The sequence below is a fragment of the Anabas testudineus genome, chromosome 2 (assembly GCF_900324465.2).
Source record: "Anabas testudineus chromosome 2, fAnaTes1.2, whole genome shotgun sequence".
Lineage (NCBI taxonomy): Eukaryota > Metazoa > Chordata > Actinopteri > Anabantiformes > Anabantidae > Anabas > Anabas testudineus.
The window spans coordinates 10,018,955-10,035,695 of NC_046611.1; the positions used below are offsets into that span (position 1 = coordinate 10,018,955).

The 16,741-nt window shown below is 41.3% G+C and overlaps 1 protein-coding gene across 1 annotated transcript in view; it reads left to right on the forward strand.

Annotated features, from left to right (window-relative positions):
• Positions 1-16,741, forward strand: part of pard3ba (par-3 family cell polarity regulator beta a) — a 134,077-nt gene that overhangs the window by 81,586 nt on the left and 35,750 nt on the right. Inside the window, exons 20-21 of the mRNA XM_026362167.1 lie at positions 14,210-14,320; positions 14,641-14,925. Coding sequence (XP_026217952.1) covers positions 14,210-14,320; positions 14,641-14,925 — 396 coding nt within the window. The remainder of the gene's footprint in view (positions 1-14,209; positions 14,321-14,640; positions 14,926-16,741) is intronic.

Sequence of the window (16,741 nt, forward strand, 5' to 3'; positions counted from 1 at the left end):
GCCAGTAAAACATACTTGCCTCTGTCTTCTGGCATCTTAAATGGTTCCTTTTATTACACATATAAAGCATTTATATGCTGCGGAAACAGGCAAATATGCAAATGCTGACACTGCTAACTGTGTGACAGATTGTTTATATGAATTTTGGAAGGAAATCTCAGCGTCTATACTCCACACATATACAGTACTTCCGTTCTCATGTTCCTGTTTATATGTTGCTAGCTGAGATTTAAAGTTAGTTGACCTCTCTTGCCTCTGCCCACTATGATTGTGAAGGGAAATGGTTATTTATTTCTACAATGATGAAAGTAATGCAAATGAACCCTGCCTAGAACTAGACTCCTGATCCAGACCAGACTCTAGCACAGCTTGCGCTACTGCCATCCAGGACACTAATCAGCACTTTGCTCTCAGGAGCTGCACAGGAGAGATGCTCCACAAAGCCTTAGGGTTTTATGACTAGGATATACATGTTTTATTCCTTTGACTGTGAGGAAATCTGAAGTTCACACTACAAACAATCAGAGGCAGAAAAAGCCAATAAAAGCATTAGATTGTGAATCTACAGGCGAAAATAGATTATGATTATGGTATTGCTCTGGAAGTCCTTTTGACTTCAGCGTGTCCAAGAAGATAACATGGATAATAACATGGATAATAACATGGATAATAACATGGATAATTTAGCATTTCTCCTAATTCTAGGTAAAGTCTATTAATGCATCTGTAATAATATTCTGTAAAACCTAAAATATCCATATAACCAAAAGCAGTCACCTCCTAACTAAATAAAAAAAAGAAGCTAGATATGCACATGCACACTCCACCTCCAGAGGTACAGCTCTGTCTCTATCCCGTGCACACTTATGCATATTCTTGAACACTTTCTCTCTTCTTCTTTTTATTCAGATTTGAATTTGAATCTGCCTTTATTGTCAGAAACCCTCCTAAACCAACCACTGTTCATCCAAGCACAGACGGGTAATGCTTTGCTGCCTCAACAATAAAACCAAGCATTGTAAAAAGCTTCCTGATTGTTGCACCACACACTAGCCTCTCTCCCCCTGGCCTTTATCTGGCCAACTTGATCGTTATTGAACTTGAAATATGACTTAATTAGCTGGAGTATTGCGCGGTTCAATCTAATTACAGCTCTCAAATGTTATTTTACTCCAATGGCAGCATTAGGAAAAGGGCAAATTATAAACATATGACCTCAATTTACCTCTGCAGTGAAAGTGTGCGCAACAGCATGTAGCACAACAAATGTTGAAAGTTGGCCCTGTCCTTTCAACAGCTGTAAATATTTAGCTTAGCTGTGCCAGTATTTGAAGAACAAGTTGATTTGGCTGAAGTACACTGCAAACAGCTGCATATAAGGTGACTTCTGGAAGTCACATATTTGTTCTGGGAATATGTTTTTTTGTGATCCTCTGTATATGATGAGCGTCATGCCAGAGCTCATATCTTAGTATGGCCGCTCTAAAGCAATGAAGGTTGCCATACATTGAAATTCATTTCATTGTTTTAAATGAATGCCTAGTGAAAGTGCACAGCTGACTACAACTACGTTTCAAAACTGCAAAACACACTGGATTATACACGGATTATGTTTTATTATGCTATAATAAAAGGCCACAGGTCCTGACAGCAGTAGACCAAACCTGCTACACTTGCTCAGCCGTTAATAACTGCCCTAATGTGAGTGCTGTAATTTGTATTTAAACGTCTGGTCATAATTAAATGTAAAACTGTATCTGTTGATGAAAATCATGTAAGAAGTATGCCAACATTTTGCTAAATTGTGGCATGTGGAACCACGTCTACCACACATTGTGCCCAAAAAGGTGTTGTATCTTTATATTAAAATGTAAATTTCCATCAGTTTGGCTGTGCTGTTCTCTCACTCTTCGCATGTCCCTATTCCTGTGGAGCAAGCCGGCCTCAGATGCGACTTCTCCTCTTTTTCATCACCAGGCTCTCAAAGCTCCGTTCACATCTTGTCTCCCTGATTGCTAAATAAGCCAAGACAAATGGCAGTGCCCTTCAGACCTTCCTCAGTAGAGGGTGACTGCGTGTCTTGTCTGTATTCAGCAGACGGAATTGAAGACTTTGCCTGGAACATAGCCTCGGGGACTGCGCCACTGACAGACCATAGAAAGACTAACACTGAAACTCAGCCTGCTCTGCTGTTTTCTCTCAACACTGCTGCCACATTCGCATACTCTTGTAGAAAAAAGAGATTAACCTGGACAGAGGTTTCAGATGTCTTAATCTAACAGGAATATTTATATTACACTTTTCAGTAAAACTTCAAAAGTAAAAGCTCATGTTTTCTCTTCTCTATACCACAGTGATATTTTTACAAGTTTCTCAGCCTTGGGAAGTTAATCATGGCAGTAATTCTTGTTTGTACAGCTTATACTTGAGCTCATGCTCCATCTTGTTTTTGTGTGAGGATTAGACATATTATGGTCTGATCCAACATGACTTAAGGTCAGGGTTTGAAGTATATAGTTTGTGACTCACATCCTCTGAATGTGTCATCAAGTCAGTGTCACTCCCAAGTGCCCCGATGCGCAGCTGAATGATCAAACTGTTTATTTTTATGTTGTTTCTTCAGCTTACAGTTGCATGTGACTCCATTTGCTCCATCTCACCAGTCACTGGGTGTGTCATTGCTCATCTGCCCTGTCAGCCCTGCCGGGCACTGACACGTCCCGTCTGTCCCCACGTCCCATCAGTCACTCAGTCAGTCAGGATCAATGTTTAGCTGTCGCTATCAGCACGCTTCCCACTGTGACAGCCCTCCAACACCCTTCCACTAATTTAAAAGACATAAAAGCCGGGGTTTTGATCTACTGTTTACAAATCCACATACAACATAATATATCATCTCCCCCAGTTCTCTGTTTGCAACGCAGGAGAAATCCGACAGGGAAGCAAGCCAATTAGCGCCGTCCGTTCCGCTTTTATCCTATCGCACGGCAGCAGGATGTGCAGGATTGAAAGGTAGTCACTGGTGGGCTGTACTCTACAGAGCCAAAGTCTTGTTGTCAAACTGGAGGGGCCCACATAAAGTTACTGTTATATTTGCTCTCTTCCTTTTTAACCTTCCTGATGATCCCACTCTCCTCAGTCTGACTTGATTTCATTTCTTCTCTCCCTGTATTGAGCCCCTTTTTTGTGTCCTTTTTAACTCTGTTTCTCTGTCTTCTTTTTTTTTTCTTTTCATCTTCATTCATCTTTCCATACTTGACTGTTTCTTTCACAGTTCATCTTGCTCTGTCCTTGAAAGAGCTATTGATTTAACCAGGCTACATTAGACAAAATGAGCTCTCAAGTCCTGCTTGAATTCACACAAGATTGTGATTTTCTGCAATTAAGTGTGCTAATGTGAGCTCTTTGAGGTCTCCGAGACCTGCTGCCAATTAAACAAGCACAGGGCATGTTCCTTGGATTTTTGTCTCTGTGACATTCCTGTCGTTGCCACGCTTTTCTTTGTCTGTTCAGCCATGGCCACCATTTCTCATATAGCCATTTACTGTTCTGTTTATCCTAAACAAACCACCAAAGTAATACCTATTATTTCCTGAGAATTTCCTATGGATAACTCAATTATGGGTGTTTTTATAAAAAGGATATAGCATTAATCCTTCCTTTGTTGGAAAATATGGCGTCGCTGTACGTGTTTCAGATTGTGGCTTTAAACATGTAAGAACACACAGGAAGTTGAGGAAAGGAAGGAAGGAAGGATAGATGTAGACAACTATTTGAACGTTCCCTGGTTGTCAGCAGTGTTGGTAGGCATACCAAAATCCCTCTGACATGTTTATGTGGGTGTCTCAGCAGTGACTCTAAGCTGTGATGGGGTAAATTGAAGGTGCATTACCTAATCCCACCGTTGGTTAATGTACTGAAGGTGGATTTCTTTGATCCACCATCTCATCTGGCATTTAAAGGGCTGTTAGTGCTACTGATATAGAGTGAAGAGTATTAATGCTAGTGTTTCCATTTGTAAAATATGCATAAGGCCATACATTTGCCACACAGGACAAACCCATCTCTTGTGGATAAGCGTTACACCTCTCCCTCACTTCATCACTATTCATCTCTTCAGCTTTCCATAAAATATTTATGTGTAACCACAAATCACTTTCTTTGCAACACCTGCTGTGTTTGAAACACATTGTGGCTTCCTAACCAGGGAGGCCTTAAATGCCAGAGGCTGTAAAGCTTTGCAGACTCTTTCACTCGTACAGTGTGTTGGACATATGTTGGCATGTTTGGAATGGAAGCGGCATTGTGCAATTCCCAATGTGGGTTAGTATCACCTCTGTTAGTTGCTATTTGTCTGTGTGTGTGAGTGTGTGAAGATTTTTTTATTGTTATTTGAACAATTTATTGCTATGGTTCTCAAGCTTATTTTGCATTACAAATTTTTCCTCAACCCCCAAAATGTACCGTTACATTGAAACACTGTTAACAGCGAGCAGTGAATCACCCTTTATAGAGAAGGAGAAGTTGTAAATGACAGCGATTCCTTTTTTCTTTTCATAATTTATATCTTCGCACAATTTGCTCCCTGCAAGACACTCAGCGCCCTAAATATAAAAACCTGCCAAGTATTTTTACCGTCGTTGAAAATGAGCTTTTCCCTCAGCAGAAGCAGCTTCCTGTACTCGCTATTGAGGCACAGTTCTAATTTACAACTTAGCCATGGAGGCAAACAGACACGGGCGCTATCACCACCGGCAGCCACCAGAAAAACAAATTAACTTTTTTTTTTTTTTTTTTACTTCATTTCTACCCCCAGTTCAGCATGATGGCCAGCTTTCCTGAAATGATGTACCGCCTTATTGGTGTCGATGCAAGCTGTCAGTCAAATATCAGAGGGATAGAGAACTGACAGTGGATATGATGAGGAAATCCTCATGCATATATATCAGCTGATAAAGGGGCAGGTACAACAAGCCCCCGCCCCTCCATTCTGCTTCATTTCTGTCTCTCATGCCTTCCCCTTGAAATTCCCCCTTCTCGGCTCACACGAAGGCCTTTTATGTTTCTTGTCTTTCATGCTGCAGTAACACCTGCCTCCCTTCTTCTACTGCAACTGCTCCCTCATATTCGCAGCACTGGGAGGGGGGAGGCAGGGATGCCGACTCACCCCTCTGCAGTTTGACCGTGAAGAAGCTCCACTGGAGCAGCTGAAGATTTAATTACTTTATTCACAGGCATCTAAACAACTTGTTTACCTCTTCTTTCCAGAGTTTCCCTGGAAGTTTGGAGGCCACAAAGTCTATACTCCTTAATTACACGCTTTCTTGTCTTTAGTCAGCCATATTATCAGTTTTTATTTTGCTTAATGTTCCATATTAATTTATATCCTCTGTTATGGAAGCTTATCATCCTGTTTTTTAAACGGCAGAAATCTTATTTAGAAATGAAACTCTTCCTTTTCCCTTTTCTGCCGGTAACGTCTGTGACTCATCCCACTGAGGAACACGATACCCGCATTTGTACAGTGAATTATTGTTCATAAGGTAATTATCAAATGAGACAGTGAGCCGAGACTTCCCATTTGTGTTGATCAGTTTCACGATCCATCAGTTCCTATCGAATTATGACATTTGAATTGACCCTGAGGGACGGACGGTTTGAAGTGCAGACACATTCGTATCAGCCAGACAGCTCAGCTGCATTTCAGCAGCCGAGTGCCCATCACTCACAGGCCAATTAAAGGTGTTCATGCGGCCACAGGAAACAGTCACAACCAATTAGCATTTGATCTTACATACTCATGCACACACATACACTCAAAGCATAGGGCGCCAGGAAGCGATTATACCTCCAATAGCAGTTATGTCCTATCCAGTCATTTTCATGCCATGAGTGATGGATGAACTTCCTCTGTCATTTAAGGTCTGCTAATGACACACACATGTGAACACACACACACACACACACACACACACATACTCCAGCTTTTTATGTGTCTTTCTGTGCCCTCTCACGTATCTCTCTCTAAAACACACACAGAATGTGACTTTTGCTCTCCAGACAGGGAAGGTTAAGTGTTTCTTATCTGAGGATGCGTGGAGGACTGGAGGAGCCAAGACTCCTTTCCCAGTCTGCCAGTGGCTCTCATTTGGAGCCATGGTGACCCATCCTGCAGCTGGGAAAATGCTAAGAATGTCTAAGTCTAGTGGTACTCAAATAAAAAATATATCACCAATAAATAGGCCCATATCCACTGCAAAATACTTGTATCTAACTTCTGCATTTCAACTGGAAGAACCAGGGTCTAAATTTCATTCCAGGGTCATACCCCTCAAAAGAAGTCCCTGGTTCAAGTGGGAACTCCCTGATTGGTTGAATACCACGCAGTATTTTACACACCCAGCATTATTAAAAACCCACTGCACCCACGTGTCTGTACAGATCACCCACTGAGGTGATCTGTACAGTCTGATTGACTCATGAAGCTACCTGGATCAGTGGTGAAATGTTTCAGCCTAATGTAAAGGAAGTCCAGTTGCCACGTCCAAAGTTTCAGATCATTCCCTAGGGAAGGAATTTACCAGCAACCTTCTAGTGAAAAATGAACTTTATGATGGTCAAAGTAGCAAAACTATTTTCACTCACATCAAACCCTTTAATCTTGCAAGATCCTAAAATGTCATAGATGCAGTACTGATTCTGCCTCAAAAGCACGTAGGCCAGATGTGGCCAGTGATGTGTAGGCCAGGCATTGAATCGGTCACCTGTTAATATTTAGTTTACTGTTCGTACATGGAGAGACAACATTCCCACCACTTTCCCCAGTGGCTGAGTGTAAGAATGAGATGAGTAGCCCAGCGCCCTCATTAAATATTAATGGCTTCCCTCACAAAAGTGAGAAGGAGTGGAGACAAAGGACAAGACAAATTGCCAGGGGCAACGGATTTTGTGTGGAATTGTTAAAATATGCCACACATCAGAATGCAAACAATTAAAGAGAAGCCCATATTTCACCAGATGGCCCCTGGACGGCGCAGCAACACACTCTTTCATAAAACAAAGAACAAAAAAAAGAAAACCTCTCCACCACTGTCTCCTCGTTCCCTCCCTCCCTCCTTTTCTCCCGGCTTTACTCTCTCTTTCCCTCTTTCCCTCACGTCTTTTTCTCACTTTCTTCCCTCCTTCTCTCTATCTTTTGTCTCACTGATGTATCAGTACTCGAGGGACTGGCCAGGCGTTGATTAAGAAATGCTTCCATATCTGCTTTCAGCTCCCCTGAGAACAACCTGCTGTGCAATCACGTTTGTCGGCCTCGGTCCTCTCTTGTCTTGGTTTCTGCCCATTATTTGACCATTACATATTTGCAGCAAAGGATTGTTGACAACACAGACCAATAGTCGCATGAGAACATCCTCATGCTGTTTGCACTGAAATAGGAATTAAATATCAAAATAGGAACCGACTCGCTTCCTCTCTACATTATTAATATGCTCTAAGTGGAGCTGTTTTAACTCTTTTAAATCTTTTTAGCTGCAGTTTTATCTCTCGCGCTCTCTCCTTCTTTTTTCATCCAATCACTTGCTAATATCAGCCATTAATGGAAGCTGATTTGTGCCAAATTGCTGGTGTGCGGCACCGAGCATATGGAGAGGAAGTCGGATAAATAGATTTAATTATGCCCAGTGGGGAAAACTCGGGGCCTGCTGGCTGTTTTTATTATTGAACCAAGGTGGGGCTTCCTGCAAAAAGGCTGGGATTGGCTAATATTACTGTCAGTCAAACCTGGCATTCTGCAGCACACCCTGACCTTGTTGTTGGGCGACAGTCCACTTGTAGCCTGATCCTCATTTCCACTAGGAAACCACATTAATTTTAAATAGGGCTTGTTGTCTATTTTCTGCCGTGAATGTTATTCTGTCTATTTGAAGCCTGAAATAGTTTCCGACTAGTCTCAGTGTGAAGCAGTACCATGTTGCCAGAGCAGGAGAAGGAGGCACTGTTACATCACAGCTTTACATAGTGTTAAGCTCTCTCTCCTTTCCTGTCTCCCATTTGTTTCCCTTTCACCCTCCCTCTATCCATCTCCCCCTTTTCTCTCTTTACTGCAAACTCCACAGAGATATGCGCGCTCCTCTCCAAATACATACAGAGCAATCTAATTACTGCGATAACATTTCTGCTTGGCTGATTAACTGTTCTCCCTGTGCCTCTGAACGCAGCAGCATTGCTTCTATATATTCCTAAGCTCCTTATTCCTCCCCATCCGAGCTGCACTTTCACGGGAGCTTTGGCTCATCCATCCATCCCTCTTTCTTTCACTTTTTCTTTCTTTCCTTCTCTCTTTCTTCTCAAGCTGTTTTTTATTCTTAGTGTTTCTTCTTTATTCTCTGGGGTAGATAGGCTATTTAGCCAGCTCTCACTGCTTAGTGAGCTCATTTTTTCTTACTTACTCATTCTTTTGCTTGCTTTTCACTTTCAGCCACTTGGTTCCTTTTTTACCTCTGATTTACTCTCATTCATTCTCCAAGGCAAACAGCTGCATTCTTCTCTCGCCTTCTTTTTTCTTAGAATATCAACCCTTTTGCAAGAAATGTGTGTTTTGTGTAATAGTAACTTAGATATATTTCAGTTTTTAGAGATATCAGGACTGTCTTTTTTGCTTTTATTGCATCTATTTATGGAACTCAGCACGCCAGACTTCTAAGGTTCATGATGCTTTTACCAAGACAGCAATGTAGACAAATGTGCCTGTCGTGGTTCACACATTCAGAACAAATCATCCCTGCCCGACTTAGAATGTTGAGAATTTCAGAAATCACACAACACAGTGATAGAGGTGACATTAAACTATAGGGTTAACTTTAACATCATGGCAAAGGGAGCTGTTCAAAATCTCTCACTATATTCAGTATCAAATCATATTGATTTTAAGATTCTACTGGTAATATTTATGACTTCTTTATGGCCTGCATTTTTATATTTCTAAATGCTTATTCCATATGTGTCTTGTGAATTATTGAGGCTATCAGGCTAAAACAATAGGGTACAGAGTCTGCACTCATGGCTGCCCAGATGCTAGAAAGACCTGCCTGAGGAACTAAGGCTGACAGAATAAATGCATTTTATTTTTTGTTTTGGTTTCTTTCTTTTTTGTCTTTATTTCACCCGAGTTGACTCTTACATTTTAATTGAATTTGTTTTACTCATTTTATTCATTTAATTTAGATTTTTCATTATTTGGGTTTCTCTGTTTAGTTGTGTGAAGTGCTCTGTAACCTGATCTCTAAATAAAGATTGTAATTATTATTTTTATTACTTCTCTACCCCCTTTCTTCCTCCTCTCTGTTCAAGGTAGACAGGATGTTCTTTCTTTGCAGACACGAGCCCTTTGCTCTGCAGTGGAATGGTGTGATTCAGTCTGTGTGTGTGTGTGCCTCACCTCAGACACTATATGGCAAAGTGTTGACACGTTTCATCAAGGCTGCTAGCGTGTGAGCTTGCACACATAATGTACACATACACGCATGTCAATTAAGTCATTGTCCTCGTCCTGAAAACCTGGATTTCTACACATACACACACACTCTCTCATCCACATTGCCAGGCAGCGTTCTCACATCCCTCGTAATGCCTGGTGATAAGCAACCACCCACTGACTCCCTGCTGCACCAGATAGGGAAGCTTATTAAGACTACACACCCTCAACTCACACTGCAACACCGCCAGAGCTGTTGTCACAGTTGCTGGAAACAAAGCGCCCCTAATGCTGAGAGTGGAAGAGAGAGATGATTTCGTGAAAGATTTATGGAGAAAAGGCCGAAATGACTTTGTTTAGTCTGCAGAGAAGAGATATGTAGTTTTTTGGCTGCAGAAATCTGACACAGTTAAGACAATTATGTGTAATAGTTTGTAAAAGTTTGTCTAATAGAGTGAGTTCTTGTGCTTGTGGGCCCCTCCCACCCTCCACAGAGGGCTAATTGCACAGGTCAGGTGGGTGACATCACCACACTGGCTAGCTGTGATCACAAAGAACCTCATTAAAGCACGGCTAACTGAGCGCATACACGTTCACCCTCCCTCTCCCTTTCTTGTGCAGTAATGAGAATGACAGTAGCTGTTGTAATTACAGTCAGTCCAGTTTCTTACCAGCCTGCTTGCTTTGCAGCCAGTTTCCCGTTTTACTGTCTGCCTGTGTTTGTCCTAGGCAGATTGTTGATTTTGTAAAGTGCACTAGTTATAGTCTGTGGTGTCTTTGTTTTGTTTTTTTTCCACAGGAGATTCAGGCAAATTAGTTGACTTTAAATAGAAGTAAATGAACATTAAATGTTGTTTCTTCGTTTCTTCAGAATGGATGCAGATTTACAGATCTTCTAGTGCTAGTGGAAGAGGTATATCTGACTGCTGTGGAGTGTCAGTGTGCTCTTTTACAAACCTCAGGCGTGCAGCAATCTTCTTTTTAGTAAGCAGCAGCTTCCTTCATGGTGTCCTGTCAGACACCCTGCTTATTCAGTGTTTTACCTACTCTAGACTAATGAACACAGATGTTAGCCAGTTCCAGTAATGCCTTCAAATCTTTTGCTGTTACTCAGGGTTGTTTCTTTACCTCATTGATGAGTGTTTGCTGTGCTCTTGGGGTCATTTTGACTGGCCACCCATACTTTTTCCACTAGCACTGTGAGGTTTTTATAGTAAAGATCAGAAGTTTTTTGTGTTATTATTTTAGGCACATTATATTTGTTAATACTCTTGACTTAGAAGATCAGATCACATTTTTTGAAAAATTAATGCAGAAAAGCATGAAACTCCAATAGGTTTATATACTTTTTCTTGCCACTGTACTTCATATAAGGCAATATCTGAAACTTTTATTCCCAGCATTTAATATAAACTAAATACTAACATTCAGGATCCCAGGCCCACCAAGGTGACACCAGGCGACGGCAGGAGCAGCAGGCTAATGATGACAGTGACACACTAATAACGGTTCCCAGTAGCTCTTGTGACAGTGGGGAGTGTATTAAGTGGGACACCAGAGCCAGTCTGACTCACCCGGACCCCCTACTTCCCCTTAATGAGAGTTTGATGGAGTGGTTGTGTAGGTAGATAATGCTAAGTTAATGAGATGTCCTATTCCATGAGGCTGTTTGCAGTTCCCTACAGAGTTACTGTGTGTGTATTGCCTGTGTTGATATATATTGCTGTCTACTTACATTTGCGTGTGGCTGCTTAGACCATGTTTGTGAGCAATATGTTGGTTTCTGGAATGCTTTGTCTGAGTTACTGCGCTCATAGAGTAGTTTTCATAGGTGTGTTTTTGTGTATGTGTGAGTTTGTGCATTTCCTTACCTCCGCTTCTGTATACAGTATAGTTATCTCTTTTTTTTCTTTTTTTTTTTTTTGTCCATCCAGCAGCAATGTAGCACTCAACAGGAAATTAACAGATTCAGATTTCTGAAAGAGTGACAGAGCAGAAATTGCCCTGCGAAGAAACAGGATTAATAAACAAAACAAAGAACAGTGAGGAAGTAATAAAAAATAGGCAGAGAAAGGCAAAGCAATGCAGTGCGCTGACTGCTATAGGAAAAGATGGGAGTCCTGGCGATGAAGAAGGGATAAGATAATAGGAGAGTGGGGGATAATAACCTCCCTCATGGCAGGTACATGTCTCTAATTGGGAGTCCCACCCCTATTCTGTGTCTCCCCCCTTCTTTTTCCTTCCATCTTCTCTCAGACAATACAGTGAGAAAAAGAGGCTTTCCTAATTAATGCAGATATAATGATGGGTCCAACTGTGGACCTCTGCCCCCTTGGAATGTTGATTAAGGCGCTCTGTGTGTGTAGAGGTGGTGTGAATCTACCAGGCAGCTCAGCCAGATAAACCTAGGATTTTGGATAATCATATATTTATGTGTAATATAATTATATGTCTATTGATGCATGTTAAGATGAATAGAGCTGATATTAATTTCCCAACAATACTGCAATCTATATGGTAGTTAATTGGTAGTCTGCTTTTGGCTCCAGCATTATGTGGGAGTGCTTAGAAGATGTAAATAGTTCCAAAATAAAAATCTGCAGAAAAAAAATAGATGCAGTGGCAGCACCCACACAGTTTCTGTGGCAAGTGATCTCTAAGAAGTGAGGTGCAAAAACATTACAGCAACAAGGGCTTAGCACCACAGCCTGAAGAAAACATAAAAATAAAACGAGGATGTTGCACGTGACAGATTTAAACTTCTAAAATGCCCTAAAAATTAGGGTGGAACTGTGCTGTGTGACAGACTTAGACTATGTAACAAATAAAAACACTGTATGATGTCTTCTGTGGCATGGAGAAACTACAGTTTGTCTAAAAAATAATAACATCATCAGGGTCATCTGTAGGCTTTCACTCAAACTGATTGATTGGTGGAAGGAGAAGAATTACGCTGGAAGTACTTGAGGTGAACTAACTTAACCAACTTGACTATAATGAATGATAAAGGTGTAATCTGTCAGTCTCATAACTAAAAATAATGAGTTTGTTTATTGTGACCTGCAGGAAAAAAAGTTCATCTAAGCTTTTACTTTTTCTGAAAAGTTATTTATAATTACTCGCTCTCTCTGTTTGGCTTGTTTTAGTTATTTGAACAGTTGTTGGTCATTTTATTGCCCAATTAGCTTTAGGAACTAAACAATTAAGGGGGGACTGGTCGGGAGTGGGGCAGATCCCCCCCCTCGCCCACGCGTAGATACGGCCCTGGCTCGAGTATATCAATCCAGGAACTAATATTATGAACATCTTTTGGAGGAATAGAATGGTTCTATTGTTGGTGTAGAAAATAATTTGTAGGTTATGTTTTGATGACTCTGATCCATTGTCATAAATAATGCAATCTCGGGTCATCTTACAGGTGCAACAACAGAAACATGACTAAGAATGAATAAACAAACACATTCTGTGTATGAGAAAATATCTAATCAACCAGGATTGTTTGTAAAATATTTGGGTCACAACGGCAAAGAAGCATTTGACATACACTGTAGAGTCACTTTACATGAATAGAAGATCATGTGGTAGGTCATCCTCTCTGCATTCTTCACAGCATAACCTGAGCCCTGCTGTTGGCAGCGGTAACCCAAACCTGTATAAGTGAAGTGAGTAGATGGAGAAAAAAAAAACAACACTAATTGGTTTGCAGGATGGTGCCAGGTCAATGTGGCATCCCTGTCCAGGTTTCACTTCAGCTCTGATGCTGCGTACTGCTCTTGGCCAGGCCAGCGGGTTACCATTCAGGCCACGTATCTGCCTGTAGCAGTAATGAGAAGTGTCTCGCTGTTAATGAGATAAACACAGACATTAGATTGGCTCAGCAGGAGCTCGGAGGAAAGGAGAGGACATGAGGAAAAAAGAAGTGGTTTGGCGAGTACAGTAGAGCAGGCGAGGGAGAGAGAGAGAAACAGGCTTGAGTGAGAAAAAAGATGAGAGAGGGTGGTGGGCATTGATGAGAAGATGATGTGTAGAAGAGATTGAAATATTTAGAGAAAAAGCTTCTGTTAATTTCTTGAAAGTGTGAAATAGAGCTTCATTATAACTCGAACGGAGGTGACAAGTATATTTCCCTGCAAAATGAGAGAATAAGCTCTGCAGAATGATAATGATGATGATGGTCGTAATGGCAAAGTTGATAAGAAAAGCGTAACACACTGTGGTGCAGCAACTATTTTATTGGACAAAATGGTAAAATATTCATACTCCATATGCTGCTTGACAACTGTACCCCTTTGTCATGTGCACGCACACTCACAGGCACACTCCCACTGTGGCTTGTCAGTGCCTGCTGTGGCATTATAATGAAATCTATCATTAAGCAGTCTTTTTCCAGGCACAACCGCTAATGAACACACTAGAGTTTGTCTAGCAGCGGCCGTACATGGGTGCGTCAACATTTGGAAAGCTGATTCAAGGTGGAGTGTGTGGACAGTCTCTGTCATCCCTTCATGCAAGCTCTGTTGCCTGAGTGAAGTTTATTGTTTTATCATAAATGTCTCCAAAAGGATTGTATTAAAGCACACAAGCCTTACCTCCAAAATCAAAGCATTCACTTTTAGCTGCCTGAGGTTTTAAGATCATTTAGATGTCAGTAAACACAAAATCTCTCTTATCAGAGAAACCTTCAGGTCATTTAGGATTCAACCTGTTATGTCTGTTTTTCCTTATGTTATTCAGGTTTGGTAAGAAGAAGGAAGACAAGAATAAAGATGCAGCAAAAACATCCAAAAACAAACTAGAGGCCCTGAGTGAGGAGGAGCTGGACAGGATGCCTGACAGCAGAGATGGGTATGAATCAAACATGTACAGAATATGTCTCTGTGTTGGGTTTTCACAGGTTAAGGTGTCAAAAGAGAGAAAGAGGTTTACAACACAGGAATGTTCATGTAATTGTAATTGTAGGAAAGTGTTCCAGTGTAGTAAAGTGCTGTGATTGACACCTTACCTGACAAGTTGTGAATCATTCTGGTGCAGCAACATGCATCCACCTGATCCTCCAAAACGAGCGCTCAGTGGAATGTGTAGCACAGCTGTCTGTCATAACACATACTAACATGTTCAAGACTAAAAATGGAGCCTATTTCTCTGTTTGCCCTCCTGACTGACAGCCACGACCCACGTTATGCTGAAATCCGCTCCGGCCACGCCACCCCTGATTCGGCCTTCCCCGATGTGGAAGACGACGACAGCGACCCCAACTACGCCCGTATCAACAACTTCCGCCAGCCGCCTTCACCGCAGTCATTCGTCAGCCGCTCGCCCTCACCAGCGACACAGGCAGGACCTAACCTGTCTCAGACACCCTCTGACGAACTGGATGGACTCTACGCTAAAGTGAACAAGACCAGACCCCCACCTGCTCTTCAGAACCAGCAGCAGACACAGCCAGACAGGTAAGAAAGAGGAGGGAGCTTTTATATACTTTCAAGAATCCAATTCTGTGAAGCATTTACATCTGTGCTTCTGCACTGATACATAAAGTTGGGTGTGTAGGAGTGTGCAGACAAGGTGACAGAGCATAGCTTGACTGTCATGACTGAGTGAGTGAGTGGAAAATGCATAAAACAAGAAGCATGCATCTGACATGCTCCCACTTGAGTGACACCTTGACATTCGCCAACGCACAGTAATGCCATGCATTACACTTTTGTTATGTTTGCCATAATTGTTGCCTCCTGTAAAACTTTATAATCTCTAACAACATGAAAGAAATGCATTCTACCTAATGACTAGATGCGATATGAATCTATATGCACAAAAGGTTTTTAGGGGGCACAGTTTAGCTGCCAAGCAGAAACATGCAAACCTGTTGAAGATTCACATAATTTTCTTTTCTTTTGAAATGTTGCTAAGGTCTCAGTTGTTGTTTTGAGATTAGATAGTTTAAAGGTGATTAATATGTGAAAGTGCTAACGCACATATTCTTTACTGTTTATAATTTTGGAAAATCAGGCATCAGCACACTTTGTACCTTTCCTAACGCTTGAATGAGTTGGGCACAATTCTTGGCTGCATTGAAACTACAGTATGTATAACATCAGCACATTGTGTTTATTTATACTAGTGACTGAAATGAAGATCACATTTAATGGTCATTTAATGTAGAAACCTGGTGGTTAAAAAGGATTCTAACGTTATATCTCGGCACTGCAGTGTATATATCATTTTTGGAACCTACTTTTGTATGTAAGAGAGGTGAAAGAGAAAAGGGAGCAAATCTAGAGAGGATTCTAATGCAAATTTATCATTTCCCCGTATGAAATAATACAGGCCACATTAAAACTTCCCTAAAGTTAAACTCTCTGACAGAAATCACTGTTGACTTGCAAATCAAAAACTAAGCCCCAGACACCCAATCTCATCCAGAAAAAGAGAGGATACAGAGAGAGAGAGGTTGGACATGGAAAGGAGACAGATGGGAATGGAAAGCAGTGACAGACGGAGGGAGAAAGAGAAACGAGAAAGCAAAAGGAGTGTAGGAAAAGAGGGAAGAAAGACAGCGCCAGGATGGAGAGAGAGAAAACACGTTAGATAGGCAGTGCAAATTCGAGAGGGAAGAAGTGACAGAGGAGAGGATGCAGACAAAAGAGGAGGAGGGATAATTAGCCACAGTCTAGCAGCCTGACAGATCTGTTAGACCACTTTAGCTCTCATCCACTAGTGGTGGGTACTTCATTACCAGCCTGTTTTCTCCCTCCCCTCTCCTTCTCCCTCAGTTTCTCTTTCTGTTTTTACTCTGTCGCTTGTTCCTTTTCCCTCCCCTGTTTGCTCATAATGTGTCTTAGATAGTCTTTAGCATTAGCATGATGGATGAGGAGCCTTCTTAGGCTTGTTAACTTTGGGTGTAAAGGTGTCTCCAGAGACAAAGAAAGACAGAAATAAATGTCTAATAACGATGTTGTCATACAACATGTTACTTTTGATATGATGCCTGAGCAAAATCAAATAAATTAAATTAAACTATGGCCACTCTAAGTGTTTCATCTTTGCTGTAAATCTATGCATTGAAGGAACATGTGATTAGATGTAATTTCCTATATTTTTCCTACTGTAAACAAACTTATAAAAAGACCAAAACCGAATTGAAAAACCATGATTGAAACTGTCTGTTTGTCTAAAGCCTGCCACAACTAGTGCTGTCGACAGTTCATTGTGTTTTTTAATCAGGCCTTTATTTTGCTTATAGCCGTGATGTGGTAGGAAAGGCAG